Source organism: Heliconius melpomene, chromosome 18, assembly GCF_056956725.1.
Source record: "Heliconius melpomene rosina isolate 202511_hmr_F chromosome 18, ASM5695672v1, whole genome shotgun sequence".
NCBI lineage: Eukaryota > Metazoa > Arthropoda > Insecta > Lepidoptera > Nymphalidae > Heliconius > Heliconius melpomene.
Window position 1 is genome coordinate 482,177 of NC_140406.1, and position 20,682 is coordinate 502,858.

A 20,682-nucleotide genomic window follows, 5' to 3' on the forward strand; every position below is an offset into this window, starting at 1 on the left:
AATATATATTTAGATTTCTGGAACAGTAATTCAAATTAGAGGTCCACAAATAAATTAATATAAAAATTAAGGTTAAGTTAAACCGCATAATTCACAACATTAAATTACTGCCAAAATACCCACTTTGATCATACTAAAATAACCATAAAATAACCTAAAATAAATTCATATAACCTTTAATAATGTATTTACAATAGTTTAAACTCTCGCCCCTCTCAGCCCGGTGATGCTGTCAAGAACAGTCCAGGTACAACAATAAAGCCAAGTCAAATAAAAACATTTTGCATTGACAGATTACAATTAAAGATATGTGTTATCTTATGTGTGTAAAAGATCTGTGATATCTGCTGAACAACCATAACAGCACAACTAAATTATAAGAAATAATGAATGTGCGGAAATGAACGTGGTATCGCCTCAGCGAAACATGTTTAGAATGGGGGGCAATTATAATTAATAAAAAAAATATGACCTTGTAATGACAAGGTAACCAAGTAACTACAGTGAGCTCTCTGAACTGCTCTGACAACTACTAGGGGATATACTTAATGAAGAAGAGAAAATTAATTACCGGGGGCATTTATTAAACTTAATTTAAATTACCCAAAACAATGTGTCTGTACATGCTTATTTCAGAAATGGCTTAACAGATTCTAAAGCAATTTTCACTATTGTGTTTTGAAAACTTACCCTAAGTTTTAGATGTTACTTTTACGTTTTACACAGTAGCCGTCGTGACGTGTGACTGTAAGCGCGACGGTTGTGGATTCATTCCTTACTCGGGTAATGAATTATTTATTATTATTAATTCTTCATCATAGTAGTAACCTGGTTCCGCCACTCAATAGGCAATACTTCCAAAATTCGGCAGAAAGTGGGGAGCGGAGAGTAACACTAGACCCCCTCTGCCTACCCTGATACATGCGGAATACAGCGTGAAGCTGTCATCTATTCAACGATTCTCGGGAAGAGTAGAAATAATAAAATGCGTAAAAAATAGTAGCGCAAAAATGCGGAAAGGTGCCTCGAGCAGCTGCCTAACGCCCAATGTTAATAATCAATCCTAATCCATAAATTGCAAGCATAGATTGAAATAGACAGAGATGGAGGTAGGCATGTAGGTTAGTGATTGGATAGACATGTCGGACAGTACGAGATAGACGTTAACTGGAGATAGGAGATACATTATTAACATTGGGCGTAAGTCTCTAGTCGAATCAAGTCTGGCCACATAATACATCTTCAGCAACGCACCTGTAGCTCCTCTGGTGTTGCGGAGTCCAGGTGACCAGTACGCGAGTTTGCTTTATTTTAATCATAAAAAACATCTTCTGAATGTAAAATTCAAATGACATCTCTGTTGTCAGTTTTCCTCTCATTTAGAGACATTTCTTATAAGAAACATGTTTCTTTTTAACCGACACTCACGAGTGGGAATTGAACCCACAAACTGAAAAATATACCTACCACAATAATCATTAGCAATTAGTTAATATCATTATTTGAAATATCTAATCTTTGTATGAAAGTTCAAGATTTTTATAAGGAATATTATTATTGTTATACGTGTAAGTTGTTTATTTACCAATCGGTTAATTTTCTAATTGTTTGTATATAATAATTTTAGCGGAGACTACTTCCTTGTTTCGTACTTTTACAGCGTGTTTAGTAGTCGGGTTTTAGTTTCTAAACTCTGTTTTTATTGATTTCTCAAGTAGAACAATTTCAATATTAAATAGATCAATTTAGATTTAGTACTTTAAATTATAACTCCATATTTCGAAAATTGTACCTCAGATTCATTCACCTACGTAAGTATGCCTCTAGTACCTTACATTTTAAAATCACGCGTAAAAACTTCGTCAAGACAGACCCTTGTAGAATGACAATAGACAAATTCGTTCACTCTTATTGCCATTGATGCAACTACAGATATTTTTCAGGAGGGGCCGTGAGATTTTTTTATCAGAATTATTTTTTTATTATATAAAATTCTGGGTTGGACCTCTAAGTAGTCTGACCTACCCTAATCTTGCCTTTTATTTTAATTTTATGAGTTTCATTTAATAGTTATTTATAATTATTAATCTAATATGACTTACATTTCGTAATTATTAATTCATAATAAAAATTACATTTACACTTGAATAAGTTTTTTATCTAAAACATAAAACTTATAAATAAGTATGACATAAAAGAAAGGAATAAAGAAAAACAATTTGAAAAAAAATCAGTTTTCTTTATTTGTTGGAATTTGGAAGAAAAAAACGAGAAAATACGACAAAAAGCGGAGAGATCGTTAGCTTTGAGCCTTTACTACGTACATACACTTATTAATACTCAACACTGTATACTGATATGACAAACAATTTTCCATCATCGTACCAAACGTACGGAGAATCAGATCACTAGTTGGCACTACAATTGCTACTACTAAATTTTAAAAAATCCCTGAGGGGATTCCCTGACAAGATAAAAGTAACTGACGGTACACTTAAAAAAATCACTATTTTTAGTAAAGCACTAACATAAATTTCTAATTCCTACATACATATTAATATTATGTTTAAAACTAATACTGAAGACACCTAATATTTTTTTTATATTTAAACATCACACATAATAATATATGGAAACTATTTTTTTTTCAATTACATATATTTTCAACAACGCACTGTACAAACAATAAATTGTTACATTTTTAGTTACTTATTCATATAAAAAGTAGGGGGTCGAAAGTATTGGGCGGAGATATAATATTAAAAATACATTAAAACTTTATTAATATATATATAGCTTACCGTATCTAATAGGAATATGGTGTAAATAGACGTAAATGTTTAAAAAAATGCGTAATTTAAGTAGAGACTATTGTTTTCCCATCACGCGTAAACATTTGTGACAAACATGTGTCACTCAAAGCTTTTACATTCCAAATGATATTGTTATTTTTTTACAAAAACGTAAATAAAGCAAAAGTGTTGCATTAAAAATCCACAAAAAATTATAAATATATTGAAAATAATATCTATATCTATATGGGGGAATACAATCAGTTTTGAGCAGTCACTTGAGCATAATTTAGAAACAAAAAAAAAAACAAATTAAAAAATAACTTCAAATATTTTCAATACAACACTTAGATACTTTGAAAATATATATATATTGAATAAAAAAAACAACTACATATAAATATAAAATATACATAGACATACATACATGCATATATAAATATATAATATGTCCAAATCACAGCCAATTATTCAATATACCATCCAAAAATATCAAATACAGCTTATTTAAGAAATACTACTAATTAATAGAATACAATAAATTTTAATATTATAAGGCATATGAATAAGATATGCCAGTTCTTTTGAGACATTTTGGACCTCATAAAAAATATAAATATAATTTAAAAAATGGTACAAAATTTTGAAAAAAAAATTAAGTTTTTCATTTTGGGTTGAATCTTTACAATTTATAGATAGACAAACAGATTAACTTACATAAAAAAAATAAGCTGACTTAGCTTAACTATATATTTACTTATTTATAAATTTGTATTTTAAGAAGCTGAAACTTTATTTCTACACCGTGTTTCCATAATACCCTTAATATGATATAATCGATTTTTTTACTCTACATAATATGGAAGAAAAATAAAGCATTTAGCTTAAGTTAGAGAAAAAAGAAATATCTATAATAAAAATACAACCTTTCAGAGTTATAAGAAGTACATATATATAATAAAAAATAAATCACCAGTCTATCTGTTACCGAGTGGACGGATTTAGTATGAAAACGATCAATTTAGAAAAATGTATGTATTATAGAAACACAGTTATTTTAAAAAACTACCCAATCACCTAAAAAAACCACTTTACAATCATGAGATCATTGTAGGACACATTTTTCAGAGATTCTACGAGGGGAGTAAAAACTATTTATAAAGACTTATTTTATATATAATATTTACTTATTTTCAACTTAAAACTTTAATTAATTGCGACACTCGATACTCAAACAACGAAACAATAAAAATATAACCCAAATAAACTGAAATTAATTTCAATGTCAACTATTATTGTCATTTTATTTTTATTAAAAAAAAACCTCACAAAAAAGTCGAGATCGAGTGCTGCCAGCGAAATGCTAAATAAATGCAAAAAAATGAGATTCAGCCATAATTACGGTACCTACCTACTTCGCTTAGCTCCAAACTTTAAAAGGAATGGCTAAAGATGTTTCTAGAACTAGAGTAAATTTTCAAAAATACCTCGTGAACCCTGTCAAACCTTTCGTTTCGCAGCACCTATGAACACTTAGGGAATATATATTGAAAAAAAATAAGAATTATCATTATACATAGTATCAACTTATTTAAAAAAGTAATGTTTGACGAAAAGAAAAAAAGACTAATTAGAGTATGTTCAAATTGAGGAAAAGAAGTATTCACATACACGACACATATTATTATATAGACGAATAAACACTGTTTGTATATAATTATAGACATGATACATCAAGTGGCGACTGTAAAAGTTGAAGGTAGTTGTTGAATATAAAACTCCACATATTAATTTTAGCAATTAAATCGATATTATAAATAGAATTGCATACAGATATTAGAAACGGTATTATTAATCGAATAGCATATCAATGTGAAGATAGATATTGTCAATAGAATTGTGAATTGATATTAGTAACGACGTACATGTACACTACAACTGTCAAAATCACCACATCAACTATAGAGATACATTAAACGCACATCATACTAAAGAGCAAGTCCTAAATGTCACTCTTCTATATAATCTGTATGTACAAAACAAAATGGCCGCTACACACAAGTAATACAATCTAAGGAGACGTAATTTACTAATTTACAATATTACAAGATAGCTATATATATAAGTTGTATACTGTGCTAATAATAAAAAAACACCTAAATTGCATTTTTATTCGTTAATCTGTTGATTGATCAAAATCATACAAAGCCTTTCCAATGTTTTTTGATCTCTTATAAAAAAATATTGGGTATTTGTTTTTTTATTTGTTATTATTGTTCATATTTGCACATTCCAAGCAGTGCCGCGTAAATAGTAATTGTATACCGTTTTCGATAAGCAAATTCGTTGTGAACATTTTTTTAAACAAAAAACTGTCAATTTTGATCAGTCTTGATATTTTCAGTTTAACTGAAGTTATTAGGAAGTTACATATTATTTTTTTGTAAAGATTATGTGTAATTTTGACAATTATTCATAATATTAATTAAGATTCCAAAAATGATACTCTATCATAATCAAATATGGTTTCCAGAATGTTTTTAAGATATGTCGTTTCGGAATATTTTAATTGTCTCAAAATACGAGAAGATCTTCAATCATTATCATAAGTTCTGTTTATTTCTGTTTGTTTTAACGATGACCCTACTTTAGAGACAAGTATTCATAATTTAATTAAAAGATAATAAAAAACAATTTTTTGACATATGATTCATATGAAGAAACATATGATTTTGGCACACATGATAAATTAATATCATTTTATAATAATTTAAAATATGAATATATACTGATACTTTTAGGGTAAACTTTTGTAGTAAATGGGGTCATTTGCGAGACTCTTTCTGGGGTTAATGGAGTAATTTGCGGAACAATTTTTGTAGTAAATGTGACAATTTGCAGTGAACTCCGTGAGGTATATTATTAGATAGGAATAAATTGAGGAACCGTGTCTGTGGTAATTTACAGGGTATTCCATGGGGTACATTCTGGGGTAATCCGTGGGATACGTTCGGGGGTACTTCGAGGGGTACATTCCGGGGTAACCAGGGTTAAATTTACTTGTGTTCCGGGTGAGGTTGCGGTTGTGGCGGGTATGGTGGAGCATAATAGTGCTGTACGGGGGCATATTCTACCCCCTCTTCGTATCCCATATAGCCCCCCATTACGCCCATCATGGCTGAAAAACAATATTTAAGTTATAAGTATATTTGAAGTCGTCGAGGCGAGCGTCAGGCACAGCGTCTGACTTACAAACACGATGGTGGTCTTCATTCGGTAGAATGATTTATTTTGATTTTAAATATTTTTAAATCCTCGCCTTGGTAGATAAAGTGCAGTGTTGAGATACACCTCTCAGCAAGCAATGCAATGAAAATTGCTCGGAAAGTGGTCAACGATGTTTTAACACTAGAATTCCTCAGAAAAAAAAATGTAAAGCTGCTTGTTTTAGTTTTTTTATTGATAATAGTGAATAAAATGTTAAGTGTATATTCTGTGACGTCGAGGATTCTAATTGTCTTTGTGCTAGGTTCCCAGGTTCTCTCTGCCTACACTGATATGTGCGGGATACAGTGTGAAACTAAAAAGTGTTTTATTTACGTTACATATACAGGGTGGAAGAGGCAGTGCTCCTGTTACTGAAACTGCATGTAGGGTTAAATATTCCAAACACAGATCTACATTCAACAGTTTCGAAGTAGGTTAATTTTTCATTTCACGATTTTTATCCATACCTGTATTTCGTGTGACGCACACATACATGTGCGACGTTGCCGCTTTGACAGGTGTGTGCGTTAGGGATGCGTTCGATATATCAAAACGTAACTTAAAACCGATACGTTAAGGAAAACATACCGTATCGATAAATGTATTTAGAAAACCGTTTTTACAGAAACTTAAAACTCAACATAGCTGTGATCTGAACAAAAACGTAATAACGCAAAACTTCTGAAACGTTTTATATCGAAACTAACTTCCTCTCTTTCTAAGTAATGTATTCCGAACGGGCGTAAATGAGATAAGGCGAATATTTAATAATCTGATGTTCGCTACCTCTCTTTCTATCAGTATATTCTTCACGGGTGTAAAAGAAATGAAGCGAATATCCGATAGCTAACTAACTAGCAGATTCATGTTTTGGCGGTTTTCTTAGTTAGTTACTATTTCTTCGTTATGAAATCGAACTTCTAAATAAATGAATAAGGTAGAAATTTGGATTTAAAATATGATTTTGTATTTTAACATTATTACAATTTAATTACTAAATATTGTTTTTTTAACTTATGTTTATCTATATATATAAAAAGTGTTTATCTATATATATAAAAATGAGGACAAGTCCTCACTGACTGGTAAGACGCACGCACAGCCGTAACCGCTATGCGTAGTAACTTGAAATTTGGACAGGTATTTACTTTTGTAATCTGGACATCCACTAAGAAGGGATTTTGAAAAATGTTTACTCTAAAGGGATGAAATAGGGTTAGCAAGTAGGGTTGCAAGTTTGAATGGATTTTTTTTTAAATCGGCACCGATTTTTAAAAAAATAGAAATTCAGACTCTTAAAAATATTTAATTAAACACATGTTTCATGGTTTTTTAGAATTCACCCCCTAAGGGTGTAAATAAGGGGTTGAACGTTTGTATAGAAATGTTTTTAAATCGGCTCCAATTTTTATAAAATTTGAAATTCAGACTCTTAAAAGTATTTAATTGAATACATATTTCATGGTTTTCTAGAATTCTCCCCCTAAGGGTGCAAATAAGGGGGTGAAAGTTTGTATGAAAAAATCTTTAAATCGACATCGATTTTTATAAAATTTTAAATTCAGACTTTTAAAAATATTTAATTGAATAAGTGTTTCATAGTTTATTAGAATTCATCCCTAAGGGTGCAAATAAGCACGCGAAGCTGCGCGCATCCGCTAGTAGTTTATAAAGCATTTTTTATGTAATACTAATTAAATATATTTATTATTATATTATAATTTTATACTTGTGATTGCGCTTATTGACAAGTCGAAAAAAAAGACGATATTTGAAAACCGTTTTTGATATCGATACGAATACCATATATCGGTTTCATAACCGTTAGCGGAAAAAAACGATAACGCTCATCTCTAGTGTGCGTGCCTATGTTATACTTTACAAATTGTGTTTTATTTTAAGACGATAATTTTATTATTTATTTTGTTTGAAAAAATAACTTTTTCATTTTTGGGAATTACTTTTTCATAAGTATATTAGGCTTTTATAGAGTAGTTAAAACTGTCATTTTATTTAAAGTGGTGCTGACATTTCCACCCTGTATAATACGATCTACAAACACAGTAAGCAACTCACCCGGATCAGAATCAACATGGTAATATGGCACGGGATACACGGGGGGAGGGTATGGGATGTAGGGGAACGTCACCAGCGGAGTCTCGGGGCACTCCTCTACGACCGGAGTACCCGGGGTCATTGCGGTCGCAGGGTTCATGTAGCGAGTGTCCGTGTACGAGTTGCGGCTGGAATGTCATGAAATAGTTATTTAATGAATGAATCTAAGGAGTTTTCACATAATTAAAATAAAAATAATTAGATATGCAAATGCTTTAGAATGAATACAACTAGTTCCTCTTAGTAGAGATCGAACTCACAATCTCAACTAACTGGTTTAGGTATGTTAACGTTGTACTCTGTTCGCCGCGCACCATTTTCTCGTTCTATAAGACAAAACGCAGCTTTGGTGGCAATCAACTCTGCGTTTTGCAACTTTACGGAAAGTCAATAATGGAGTGACTAAAGTAGGTTCTGTATCCCACATAGCAGGGCTCTACCCTGCTATGTGGGTACAGAATGAGGCTGCTTTCTTTATTGCATAGTATTTACTGATATAAAGCCAAGACAGCTAAAACAAAAGCTTAAAAAAAACTAACCGATTATTAGGCCCCTTGTTGGGCATGTTGTTATTGTGACCTTTGTTCTGATTGTGATTGTTGTTCTGGTTGCCGCCATCTTGATTGTTGCCACGCTTGAATCTATGGAATACAAAATATAATATATCTTTATATTAAAATGATTACATTAAATTAAAAAATTAAAATGAATTAACAAATTTATATATAGGTGCCAAGATCAGAACATATTCCTAACATAACTATATTTTTTATTTATATTGTCAGCTTCACGCTGTATCTGACACAGCAGGGTATGCAGAAGGAACCTAGTGTTAAGACACTCTGTTACCCATTTTCCACCGAATTTAGGAGGCAATGCGTGTTGAGTGCGGAACTCAACGCCGGGCTTTGCCACGAAATCAGAGAGAAAAAATTAAAATAATATATTAAATTTAAATACATATATCATTTGATTTGAGTGAGGTTCGAACCCACAACCAGTCGCGTATACCGGTCACACTTGTGGCCCTGCGTTTGTTGTTATGCAAATAATATAGTAAATATAAATATTAGTTACACATAATAACTAGTTTCAGCATAAAAAACGTGTTCAGTATAAAAAAAAATTGAATTTTATATGCTTGAATGAACTGAATTGAACTTAAATGAATAAAATAAAAACATACAATAAAAGCAAAAAAAAAAGAAAAAACAACAACTTAAAATCATCTAAATAATCAAAGTAGTTTGTACCTAGGTCCCAAAAGAGGTCGCTGTCCATTACCCTTGTGCTGAGCCAATGGAGGTTTATTATCTTGCGGTTTATGCTTGTGATCGTGTACGATGGGACGATCGTGTATTGAAATCTGCTGCATTTCCTGGTAAATATATATATATTTATATATATATACCTTTTTTTAACTTCAAGCTGTAGTCTGGTAGATTTAAAGGAAATAAAGATATCTACTTAGAAAAACGTATAACAATGTGAACGTAGTTTTCTTTACTGAATGTGAAAAATATAAAAAAGCATTGTCTCTTGCCAAATGATTAATCTAAGCAATTATATTTAATGCTAACAACATAAATAAGTTAGCGCGCGTATAAGATTTCGACGTAGCTTGATGCGAACTTGTCAGAGTTCAGAGCGCTTCCACTGTTTCCAAGAGACGCGGCTTCAAATCCCGCTATATTAATTTTTTTATACGTTTTCTAAATAAGCATTTTTATTTTCTAAGTGTGGAATAATACTTTAAATGTTAAAAATAGGAAATGAAGATATTTTGTTCATTTTAGTAAAGATGAAACCCACAACCATCGCGAAGGCAGTCAGACATTGTCTCGAACATTATAATATAGGTGTATTAAGGCGAATATTATTTTTAGCATCACACTGTATACAGCATATAGCAGAAGCAGAGAGAATCTAGTATTAAAATACTTCATTCCCCCACGCACTGCCTAATTCTTAAGACATTTTGTTAGGCGGAGCTCACCAGCGCTTTATCTTGTCACCATCGCATTTAGTCACAACCATCTCATATATGTAGTTATACAAATGTGTATTCTGGGTCAATATTGGGTGTAATCAGAGGGTTCCCGGCTATCAACAGTAACTTTGCGAGGTTTGTATCAATTTGAAATGGAATATATCCTTGGATCAATTTTTATAATTGGTAATCAAAGTTTATAAGTGGTGGGATGACCGCTAGCACACAGAGCGGATTTTTTTTGTCTTTCTGTTTTTTTTTTAAGACAGCCTGATGTTTTGTGCCCTTGGCCGCATTTGACATAACGATATGGCCTCATACAATTCTTTTTGGAGTGTCCTTACTTTCTTTAGTTTCTAGTATCTTTGGAACTGAACTATTCATTTGGATTTCCTGGGGTCCTCGATCTTGACGCGCTGGTGACAAATATATTAGATGTATTTGATATGCTTATTGTTCACATTGCAGCTTACAGCTCACAGCACAGCTGCTTATCAGGACATAGTCGTACATTTATTATTTACTGATTTTGTTCCAATTTCCTCGATTTCCTCTACTATTGCTTCATGTGAGGTTGAATGGTGAAGATTATTGATGTTAATTCTGTATGGTTTCTTGTCCTTTCTGGTGAAAGTACCTATCTTTCTGATTAGGTGAATTACTTTTTTAATATTTTTTTTTTATGGAAAAAGGACAAGGCAAACGAGCGTTCGGGTCATCTGATGGTGATCACCGCCGCCCACGACCCCGTGCAACACCAGGGGAGCTACAGGTGATACCGACCTGGAAACACTGCCGCGTGTAGTACGGTGCGCGTGGAAGGAAATTTCTACGATTATTAACAGAATTATTAACAGAATCCATCATTACGCATAAAAAAAATGTTTTAAGCCTTGTGGGTTTCATTTACCTTAAATTTAAAAATTCAGCACGACGTGTACAGTCGCACGCTTATGTGTTGCCCCACGACTGGCCCTTATTCTATATAATTTCTGATTTTGAATAAAAACGATTCGACTTTGTCTTCATACCTGAACCAGGTCTCGTGGCGCGTAGTGGCGGGGCGGCTGCGGCAGCGGCGGGGGCCCGTACGCCGCCCACATGCACTCCACGCCCAGATTGAAGTAGAAACGGAGGGTTGCTATATCTGCCAATGTTATTATTAAATTCATTGAATTCAACTGTTAAATTGCACTTTCAGAACTGTATTACTCTACATTAAAGATAGAAAACATTCATGGGGGGGAAGAAGGTACTCTGTCCCTGAAGAAATGCAAGCACTATGTGGCTGCCTGTGAGGAAGTCAACGACTGTAAGGGCGCCCCCTGCGGGATTCGAACCTCGGCTTGCGGCCGTTGAGAGGTCTGAGATTTCACCTATGCTAAGCAAACCAGCCGCGAGCCGCGACTGGGGCCAAATTAGACTAATCTAAGGGAGCAAACGGTCCCTAACTGCTGGGCTGGTCCTAACGATTCGAAATGCTTTATGTTGAATGCAATCAAATGGTTCGAGCTGATACTGGGGTGCACCAACCCTGAGATGAGAACATTACTCCATATGAAGCCGATCCTGGGCCCTATACAGAACAAATCGTTGTTTTAGCGTGAAGTACTGTCTCGCTCTGCCGATGACACCCACTTTTTAGAGACGAACTTGGTCTTGCTTTCCAGATGATAGCGACACTGGCAGTCACTCGAAACGCTAAAACCCAATATGCTGATATTGGGCGCGGCTTTAAGAGGAGTGAGGAATGTATGTTCGTGATACAACATATGGGGTTTCCTTAGTTAACGCAACCTCATTATTGAGGTTACAATTTTATTGCATTGTAAATAAGAGTTTCAAATTTGTATGTTTTTAATATATACGGTATATATATTAAATTAACTTAATACCACTTTAAGAAACCCTATACATAAAATATAACTCACCGCTATCCGTACATAGAAAATATATGAAAAAAAAAATTGGGGTATTTAAGTCTAGTAATAAGATGTACAACATTGTTTTTTATATGTTGGGCTGTTTGTTTGTATATTTGTGCAATTAATTGCAACTACTTTAAACTCAGTTTTTACTATTATAATTTAGTATATTCCTATCCATTGCTGGCATCGGATGAATGCGAGAAGACCAAGACCGACATGGTTGACGCTTGAGGGAAGGGAGAAGGCCTATGTTCAGCAGTGAACGGCGATAGGCTTATTAAAAAAATCCCATCCATTTTGATATGTCTGTTCTCAGAAGAACTGTTACGTCATTTCATCCAAATTTCAATGCCAAGACTTAGAAAAATATGCACGTTTTATCCGGAAAAATAAGTTTCAAAAATTGTGGGTGGAGGGGTGGTGGAGCATTTAGTGCGCACCGTTCATGGGCAGGTCGGCGCCGCTGGGATGCACGCTCTTATGCACGTGCGGGTTGACAGCGGGCGGCGGCGGCGACGGCGCGTACCACACCAGCGACTTCATGCCGCAGTACGGCGCGCAGTACGGCGGAGCGGGCGCCGGGTTCATGGCGCCTGGAAGCAATTCATATTACAGAACCAACTACACAGCGTCTGAATGTAAATGCGACGGCTGTGGATTTAAGTCCTACTTGGAGGGAATGAATTATATTAATTTCCTCACTCTAGTAACAAGACAAAGCCCGGTCTTAAGTTTTGCAACACAACACGCAATATTCTTGTATATTGAACAGTGACCTCTGCCTACCCTAGCCTACTAAATGTGAAATATAGCGTGTAGCTGTAATACACTAATTTAAAGAAGTTAATCTATACTAATATTATGAAGCTGAAGAGTTTCTTAGGTTGAACTAAATGATTGAAATTGAAAAAAAAAAATGTATTAAATAATTCATTTATTGAAGGAAACTAAAGACTATATTTGAAGCGGTCAGATTTAACACACAACACACAAATGTAAATCGTTTCCATTTGACCATGCGAGCCAAGCCACGAGTAAATACAGTCAGTGACCAATATAAAACCAAACAAAAATGCAAATATTTACCATTATAATTAGGGGTGAACGTGTTAATCGCGTTAGTAGTAGCCGGTGTGGAAGCGCGCACTGAAGCGGGGGCAACTGCCCCGTGGGCCGCCATGTCTCCTGTAGGACCCGCCTGCAAAATCATAATGAAAAATATTTTTTTGAGGCCGTCGTGGCGCAGCGGAAGAAGGGTGTGACTGTAGCGCGATGGTTGCGGGTTCAATTCCCGCTCGAGGAAGTGAAATATCGCTCTGGTTTCGAGGCAAAGCGCGGCGTTAAGTTCTGCCACTGACACACACACAACACGCAATGCCTAAAGAATTGGGCAGAAAGTGGGGAACGGAGTGTCGTAGCACTAGGTTCCCTCTGCCTACCCTGCTGCGTGCGGGATACAGCGTGAAGCTGATTTTTTACTTCAATAATATTTACATTTACTTCAATAAATACATTTTGCCTACAAGAAATCATCTATTAGAGATATAAAGCCGCCGCCGCGCACTTTTGTAAAAATTTAATTATTTATGTTTTTTTACACAAAGAAGAAATTTAGATATTAATCAATCATTGCGATGCAGCGGCAACATATCTGATGGTTATGAGTTCGATTCTCACTCAGGGCAATGAATTATTATCATACCTCGCTCTGGTATCAAAACAGGAGCAAACGGTGTTTAAATTCCGCCACCACACAATGTAAATTCGTATAGTGCGTACTTAAAATATTTTATTTAGCAAGACAAACGAAGAAACGCTTTGGGTCAAATCGTAAGATTTTTAAAATGAGCGGAAGAAGGCGGAGTATACAAATATTAAGTCTCCTCTGAAACTTGGTTTTAAATTTGTAGACTAGACTATCAATGTATCTTTTAAATAAATAAGTTTTTGTCTATAAGAAATCGCAAAAATCGCTCAAATAAAAGATCTTATTAAATAAAGTTAAGTAGAAAAACATTTTTTGTTAGCGATATTTGTCACAAAAACAGTAAAACAATAAAATGATTTAAAAATCTCACCAAATATGTATAAAAATAAAAAAGGGATCTCGATAGAACGAACACTGAATGAAAACTAATACAGAAAAGCGTTTCATACAAATAATTGTAATGAATCATTTATCAAACAAACCAAAATATATTTACTTTGAATGTAATTAGAATAGTGTACATGTGTACATGTGGCACACGTGTGTAAGCGCGACGGTTGTGGGTTCGGTCCACGCTCAACGGGAATGATTCTGATAGACTCTAAACTTCAAATAGTAAGCTATCGTTACTTGGTCATGAACCTAAGCAAATTCTTATCTACCCTTGAAGTGCGTATTTAATGCCATATCGTCAGAAATGTACCAAACGTAGTACCTACCACATTTCCGGTTCGTAATTCATATTTTAACAACAGACTCTAAGCTTAGGTTATTTTTCATTATGCGCGTTTACAATCAGACTAAGAAGGAAATTTTATTAGGAGCACTATAATGCTTCAAAAAGAAATATAATAATATTAATTCAATACATGAAAATTACCTGGCTATGATTTTCCGGTGCTCCGTTGGGATGAGGTATATCGTGGGGCGGAGTGCCCGCCGGCCGACAGTCCACCATTAGGGGTAAGGCTCTTAGTTCAACCTGGTTATTATTAAATTATAAGACGTTCAAAAAATAAAGCTTGTAACTTTTTATTTTGAATAAAAATATTTAAATTTAAAATATGTATTACATCTGTAAATATAAAGGTATAGTTTAACGGATTTTATTTTTTTTATTATTCAGACTAAATCTTCATATTTTACATGTAGTAATTAAAAATGATTCGAGATATCAAAAAATGGCTAATTTTTTTTCAAAAATATCCTATTTTGCATAACTATTGCTAATAAATCCGCTAATTTATACGGTTAAAAACGGGCTGTCCGAGCAGTCTATAAAATGGGTCCACGGGAATCACTAAGGATTGAATTCAAAGACGTTAACATCCTCACACTAAACTCCCAATATATTTACGACAACTTAGTATATGTGCATAAAAATATTAATAAACTTAATAAAAACAGTGACCTCCATCAACATAATTTAAGAAATAAAAATAAGCTTGCTGTGCCCTTCTCTAGGCTCCATAAAGTGTCTCACTCATTCGTAGGTAAAAGTATACACTTTTATAACAAACTTCCAAACGACGTGGTTAATTTATCACTGAACAAATTTAAAAATGTGGCTAAGCACAGGCTCTGCCAAAAAGCATATTACTCTGTTAAAGATTATGTTCACGATAAAGATGTTTGGAAATGAGTTGCTCTATTTCTAAGTTAAAATTATTAATTGTAATTTGTAACAAGTGTTGGCAGTTAAAAACAGGGCTTTTTTGAAGTCAAAATTGCACATTTTTTTTTTGGTTATTTTGTTTTGCATTTTTTTCTACTTTTATGACATGTCCAAGTAAATGTTAAGCATTTTTATGGAATAAAGATATTTTGACTTTGACTTTATCCTACATTCCCGTTCCCTCTCTACCGAAGTTTTCGAGCCGTTGAGTAGTGGAATTCAACGCCGGCCTTTTGCCTTGGTGAACAGTTACATAACGTTCTCCTTAAACAGAATCTTTAAGGAGAACGCTAAGGCCTCTCTCTACTCATATTAGTGAAGGATATGCATGAAAATATATAAATGTTTATTAAAACTACTGATTTATATAAATAGAATCTGGATCCAAACAAGACTTACTGTAATAAGTTACCTAGTATCTAATACATATAGCTAGACTAAGTTGTAAATCTTATCTATAACTTCTATACTAATATTATAAAGTCGAAGAGTTTGTTTGGTTGAATGTGTCTCAGAAATCTTAGAATGTGTCATGACTCATATATTAAGAGTAACTTTATTTTTCTATTAATCAAAAAGAACAAAAATACAACTGATTCTAGCAATAAAAGAAAACGTATATTTCGACAAAAACACTATAATATAAAAATAATCAACACATCAACAAATCTACAAAAAAAAACCATATAACCCTAAATTTTTTTTTTTAAATCTATCTACAACAATAATAATACAATACCACTACTATAGGTACGATATGGATTTACAATAAACATTCCACTTGTAAAGTAAAAGAAACCAGGTTTATATAATACATAATATAAAAATAAAACTCCATTTTTAAATAAATAAAAGGAAAGAATTTTTTTTAAATTATTAAATTTTTTTTCAAGTGGCATGCTTTAGCTGCTATATACAATACAATACTAACAGATAATTAAACAATTAAAAATCACTATTGGAAAACTTTGACATATATAAAATATGTATCATATAAATGCGATACATAAAAATGCCTGAAATGAATTCTCATTGCCGGACTTATAAGATTATGAAAAAAAAATGTCAAAACTTATCCAATAGCAACCCATCTAAAAAACCTATCTATCTACAACTAACAGGGATGGGTTGGAAGTTCATATAGTCCAGATGTGGGTATGTGTAGTATTGAAATCCTGAGCTTTCTGAAGGTTTAGCTTCTTTCATCTCATCTTTGGACTTAGTTCTTTTAGTAAAGACCTGCTTACGAGTCATGTTGCCTGACAAGTTAATAAAAAACTCCAAATAGTATTTATACATTATATAAAAATTGTTAAAAAATTTAATAAAGCAAAAATAAAAAGCCATTAAATAAACAAAATCACACCTATCTGTTGCAACATTTGACTTAAATTAATAATTTGCGAGTTACTCCTTGCATATCTATATGGTGGAGCCCACGGCTTCACTTGCTCTAAAGGCAGTGGCTCCAATTGATCATAATTCACATAATGCTTCTCTCCCAACTCTTCAATGAAAACCAGGCATGGACCATCAGTTTTCATCTCTTGTATGTGACAGTGATAAGAATCTGTTTGATTTGGCTGGAGTTTACACAGACATTTAACACCCACTTGCAATGTTGTTCCATCGCAGTATCTCGCTCGGTAGCAAACCTCTGTAATCACATTTAATTATCAAAATCTATTCAAATTTTATAAAATTGACTAATAAAATTGCATATACCTCTTCTAAGTTCAGTCCAAACATCAAACTCAATGTTCCTATATATATCTGGATCTAGAGCCTTAGCAACTTTGTAAGGGAAGGGTGTTATACCATTCTCAAGTAAATCTTTCGCACTGTTAACATTCAAACAACTCATGCATACATTTTCAAGATGTATGAGGCTTCGATTGAACACAAAAATACTCATAGATTCTTTGAGAAGACCACTTTTGTCTGTTTCTCCTATATGATGCTTACATTTAATAGCTAGAGCATTATTATCTTTATCTCCTTCAGTAGGTGTCCCGATGAAAATTTTTTCCTTTTGTTTTTTACGTCTTTCAACATTTTCCGACATGAAATATTCTATATGATTATTAGGTACTTTGTCATGTAGCATTTTGTCAACAGCATATGGCAAATCCTTTATGCGATACACGCCATCATATAGAATCTCATATACCAAAGCTACAAATACATTTATAATATAAATATAAATAAAATGAAAATATATATATATATATATATATATATATAAAAATCTATAATTTTTCAGAGCTTACCATATAAAACACCTCGCAATACTGGCCAAGTTGGAAACACAATAATGAAGAAATTATAAATTAGTTAAAATTTTGATACTTTAGCTTATCTATGTATTGATTGTATATAAAATGTGTTACAAGTCATTAGATGCACCAAGTTGGAAATATCAAATGTAGAAGTTGATTCTAAATAAGCTGTTAAGCAGCTTAGACTGTTTTAAGTAGTTGACCATAATCAAAGAACCAGACTATAGCGTGTTTTAAGTAACAAAAACATGAAAATGTCTGTTATATGAATGCAAATAATTAAAAAAGCAACTTACATTGACAAAATGATGATTCATTAATAAATTCTTTAGTGTAAACAACATCAAAATGCTTAGTGTCTGGTGAATAGAATAAACAAATGGTAATTCCGTAACCATTGCAAATTTTAGTTTGGGGACCCTGGTTAGCTTCAAAAATTACAAAATCACGCCTGTAAAATGTTGTAATTTGTGTTTTATAGAGAAGAAATTTACCAGTGTTCTTATTATTTTTATGTTAACAATAGGAATGTTAATTTTACTGTATTGTTGATTTAACAAATGAAAAAAAAACCCAAAAATTCGATTAACAATTTTAACATGTATTTTAAATTAAGTATGTTAAGTTTACGTTTGGTACATATCTACATAAACTTCATGAAATTTTTGAATAACCTACTTCAATATATATTAAAATATTATGTAAATACTATCCTTACCTATAGAGATGGCTCATAGCTGATATCTCAGTGAGCCCACCATATTCTGATGGATTAGACATCGCTTTAAGATAATTGTCGAATGGACAATTTAATGACTACAAAATAAAATAAAAGTGTGTTATGAAAGTGTTTACTTATTTAAAGTATTTTTCCCAACGAAAAATGATGATAAATCCTACCCCTTCAAAAAGGTGACGATGGGAGGCCATGAAGTGAACGCAGTCTAAGCGAATCTTATGAAAATAGCGTTGTGTACTATATATGTTCTCGGAAACAGCCCTAAACAGGCAGCTGGAGTCCCTAGCTGTATGTTTACGGAAATAACCCATCTCGTCTAGCCAACGATCAGAGTCTGATGTGCGTTTTTGTATTTTCCACGGCCCACGGCATCGGATCGGTGAAGGCGACATTGTTTAACACCACTAACAATCTGTAGGTAAACAAAAACAAATGACGCCACTGGCGGTGCGAATGTTTGTTATTGAAATTTCGCATCAATTTTGCCACGCAAATGAAATGACAACGTGAAATTTAATAAAATGTATTTATAAACCATATCGTAACTATAATGTCTAGCGAATGCAAATGGTTGTTTTGCTGTCTACTATACAACAACACGTGCACATAAAATGGCACATACGAAGCAAGGTAAGAACAGTAAAGCACTCACCGAAATGATTATATCCAACAGTCAGCATAAGTGTATAACTTTCAAACGTGAAACGGTGAGATATGTTATAAAATATTAAGAAAAAAATTGCACGTGCCAAAAGCAACCGTCAAGAGCCGGCGGGAAGGAAAATCAAAATACGTTCAAAATGCCAATTTGCAAAAATGTTACCATCGGCAAGTTGCCACAGACAAAAAATATATTCACAGAACGCCCAGCTCAGTACCGCAATATAAATTGCTATTATTATATTTAGAATCTACAGGGGGTAAAAAAAGTATTTGCACACCCTATTTTTTGATGTTACATCTACAAAAAAACAGAATGCTTTTAGTTAATTATTGTATTTAATAGCTTAATCTATATATATTTCGAATTGGTTAATAAAATTTCTCAGAAAATAGAAATTAGAGAATGAGACGGTATAAACACATATTTTAAAGTCAAATAAGTATTTGCACAATAACCGGCTTGTACGTATTTTGTAAAGAAAATCAATAATAAATGAAAGAAAAGACACTTAATATTTTGTGTGCATTCCATTAGCACCAATGATGATTTGCAATCTCCTTAGCATCGATTCCAATAATTTTGACGTTGTTTAAATCGAGATTTGAGCCCATTTCTCCACCAAACCACCCTTCAAATCATTTTTATTTAAAAATTTAATTTTCCTCAAATTTTAATCCAGCAGATGCCATGAATTTTCAATTGGGTGGATGTCTGACGTTTATGGTGGAGTTTTCAGCATTCTACGGACATTGTACATCACCCATTCCTTAGGTTTTCATAGCTGTATGCTTAGGATCATTGTCCTGCTGTAAGTAGTATGTCTCACTTACGCCTAATTTCGATGCGCTGCAAGACAAAATATCGCGCAACACTTTACCGTAATCTACTACTTTCATTATTCCTTCGATAAAAGCCAAGTTTCCCACACCATTTTCTGTCCTGCAGCCTCAAACCATCACAAGACCACCGCCATGTTTGACTGTACTATGCACATGTTTCGCCTGAAGTTCAGTATTTGGCTTGCGCTACACAAATGTTTGTCTGTCCGTTCCAAAAAGATAAAATTTGCTTTCGTCAGAAAAAAATAAAATTGTACCAAAATTCTAAAGGGGTATTTAAGTATTCTTTCGCGAAAGTTAGTCTTTTTGCTATATTGGCCTCACTATGAAAGAATTTTTTCTCGCTGTTCTGCTACGAAGACCACCATTACCCAGTACGTTTCTTACAGTTTGGGCACAGACGACCTTACCTGAACTTGACGCGATATCATTTGCTAAGCTTTGAGCGCTTGTAAATGGTTTATTTTGTACCGATTTTAAAATTTGTCGCCTTTTTCACGTACTGAGCTTCTTCGGAAGAACGGACCTTTCCCTATTTTCAACACTACCCATTTCTTCTCGGTTTTTTATAATTTACTACACAGTCGAGTAATTTAACTTTAAATTTGACCCGATTTGGCGATAACTTCAACCTTCATTACGGAGTAAAATAATTTCTTCACGCGTCGATAACGACAGTTCAAATT

General features: G+C 33.2%; 1 protein-coding gene across 5 annotated transcripts; it reads right to left on the reverse strand.

Annotated features, from left to right (window-relative positions):
• Nucleotides 1–2,218: 2,218 nt before the first annotated feature.
• On the reverse strand, nucleotides 2,219–19,314 carry otu (ovarian tumor). Of its 5 annotated transcripts, XM_085202256.1 has the most exons (16): nucleotides 19,146–19,283; nucleotides 18,655–18,905; nucleotides 18,473–18,570; nucleotides 18,051–18,205; nucleotides 17,746–17,766; nucleotides 17,201–17,650; nucleotides 16,842–17,132; nucleotides 16,595–16,734; nucleotides 14,681–14,782; nucleotides 13,179–13,290; nucleotides 12,533–12,685; nucleotides 11,196–11,311; nucleotides 9,428–9,552; nucleotides 8,714–8,815; nucleotides 8,136–8,302; nucleotides 2,219–5,970 (listed from the first exon to the last, which is right to left on the reverse strand). In XM_085202256.1, the coding sequence occupies exons 2-16, from the start codon at nucleotides 18,883–18,885 to the stop codon at nucleotides 5,849–5,851; spliced, it is 2,385 nt and encodes a 794-aa protein (XP_085058382.1). In that variant the 5' UTR covers nucleotides 18,886–18,905; nucleotides 19,146–19,283; the 3' UTR covers nucleotides 2,219–5,848. The 5 variants fall into 5 exon arrangements, with proteins under 5 accessions (XP_085058382.1, XP_085058384.1, XP_085058383.1 ...); XM_085202258.1 differs by lacking the exon at nucleotides 18,655–18,905; XM_085202257.1 differs by lacking the exon at nucleotides 17,746–17,766.
• Between the last annotated feature and the right edge of the window lie 1,368 nt (nucleotides 19,315–20,682).

Bases quoted from the DNA above. Each gene is read 5' to 3' on its own strand.
- otu (XM_085202256.1), bottom strand. From the start codon at position 18,885: ATGTCGCCTTCACCGATCCGATGCCGTGGGCCGTGGAAAATACAAAAA. The intron at 16,735-16,841 runs GTGTGATTTTGT...TTAACTTGTCAG, and splicing joins TCAAATGTTGCAACAGATAG to GCAACATGACTCGTAAGCAG. The intron at 9,553-11,195 runs GTATGAAGACAA...TATATTTACCAG, and splicing joins CGCCACGAGACCTGGTTCAG to GAAATGCAGCAGATTTCAAT.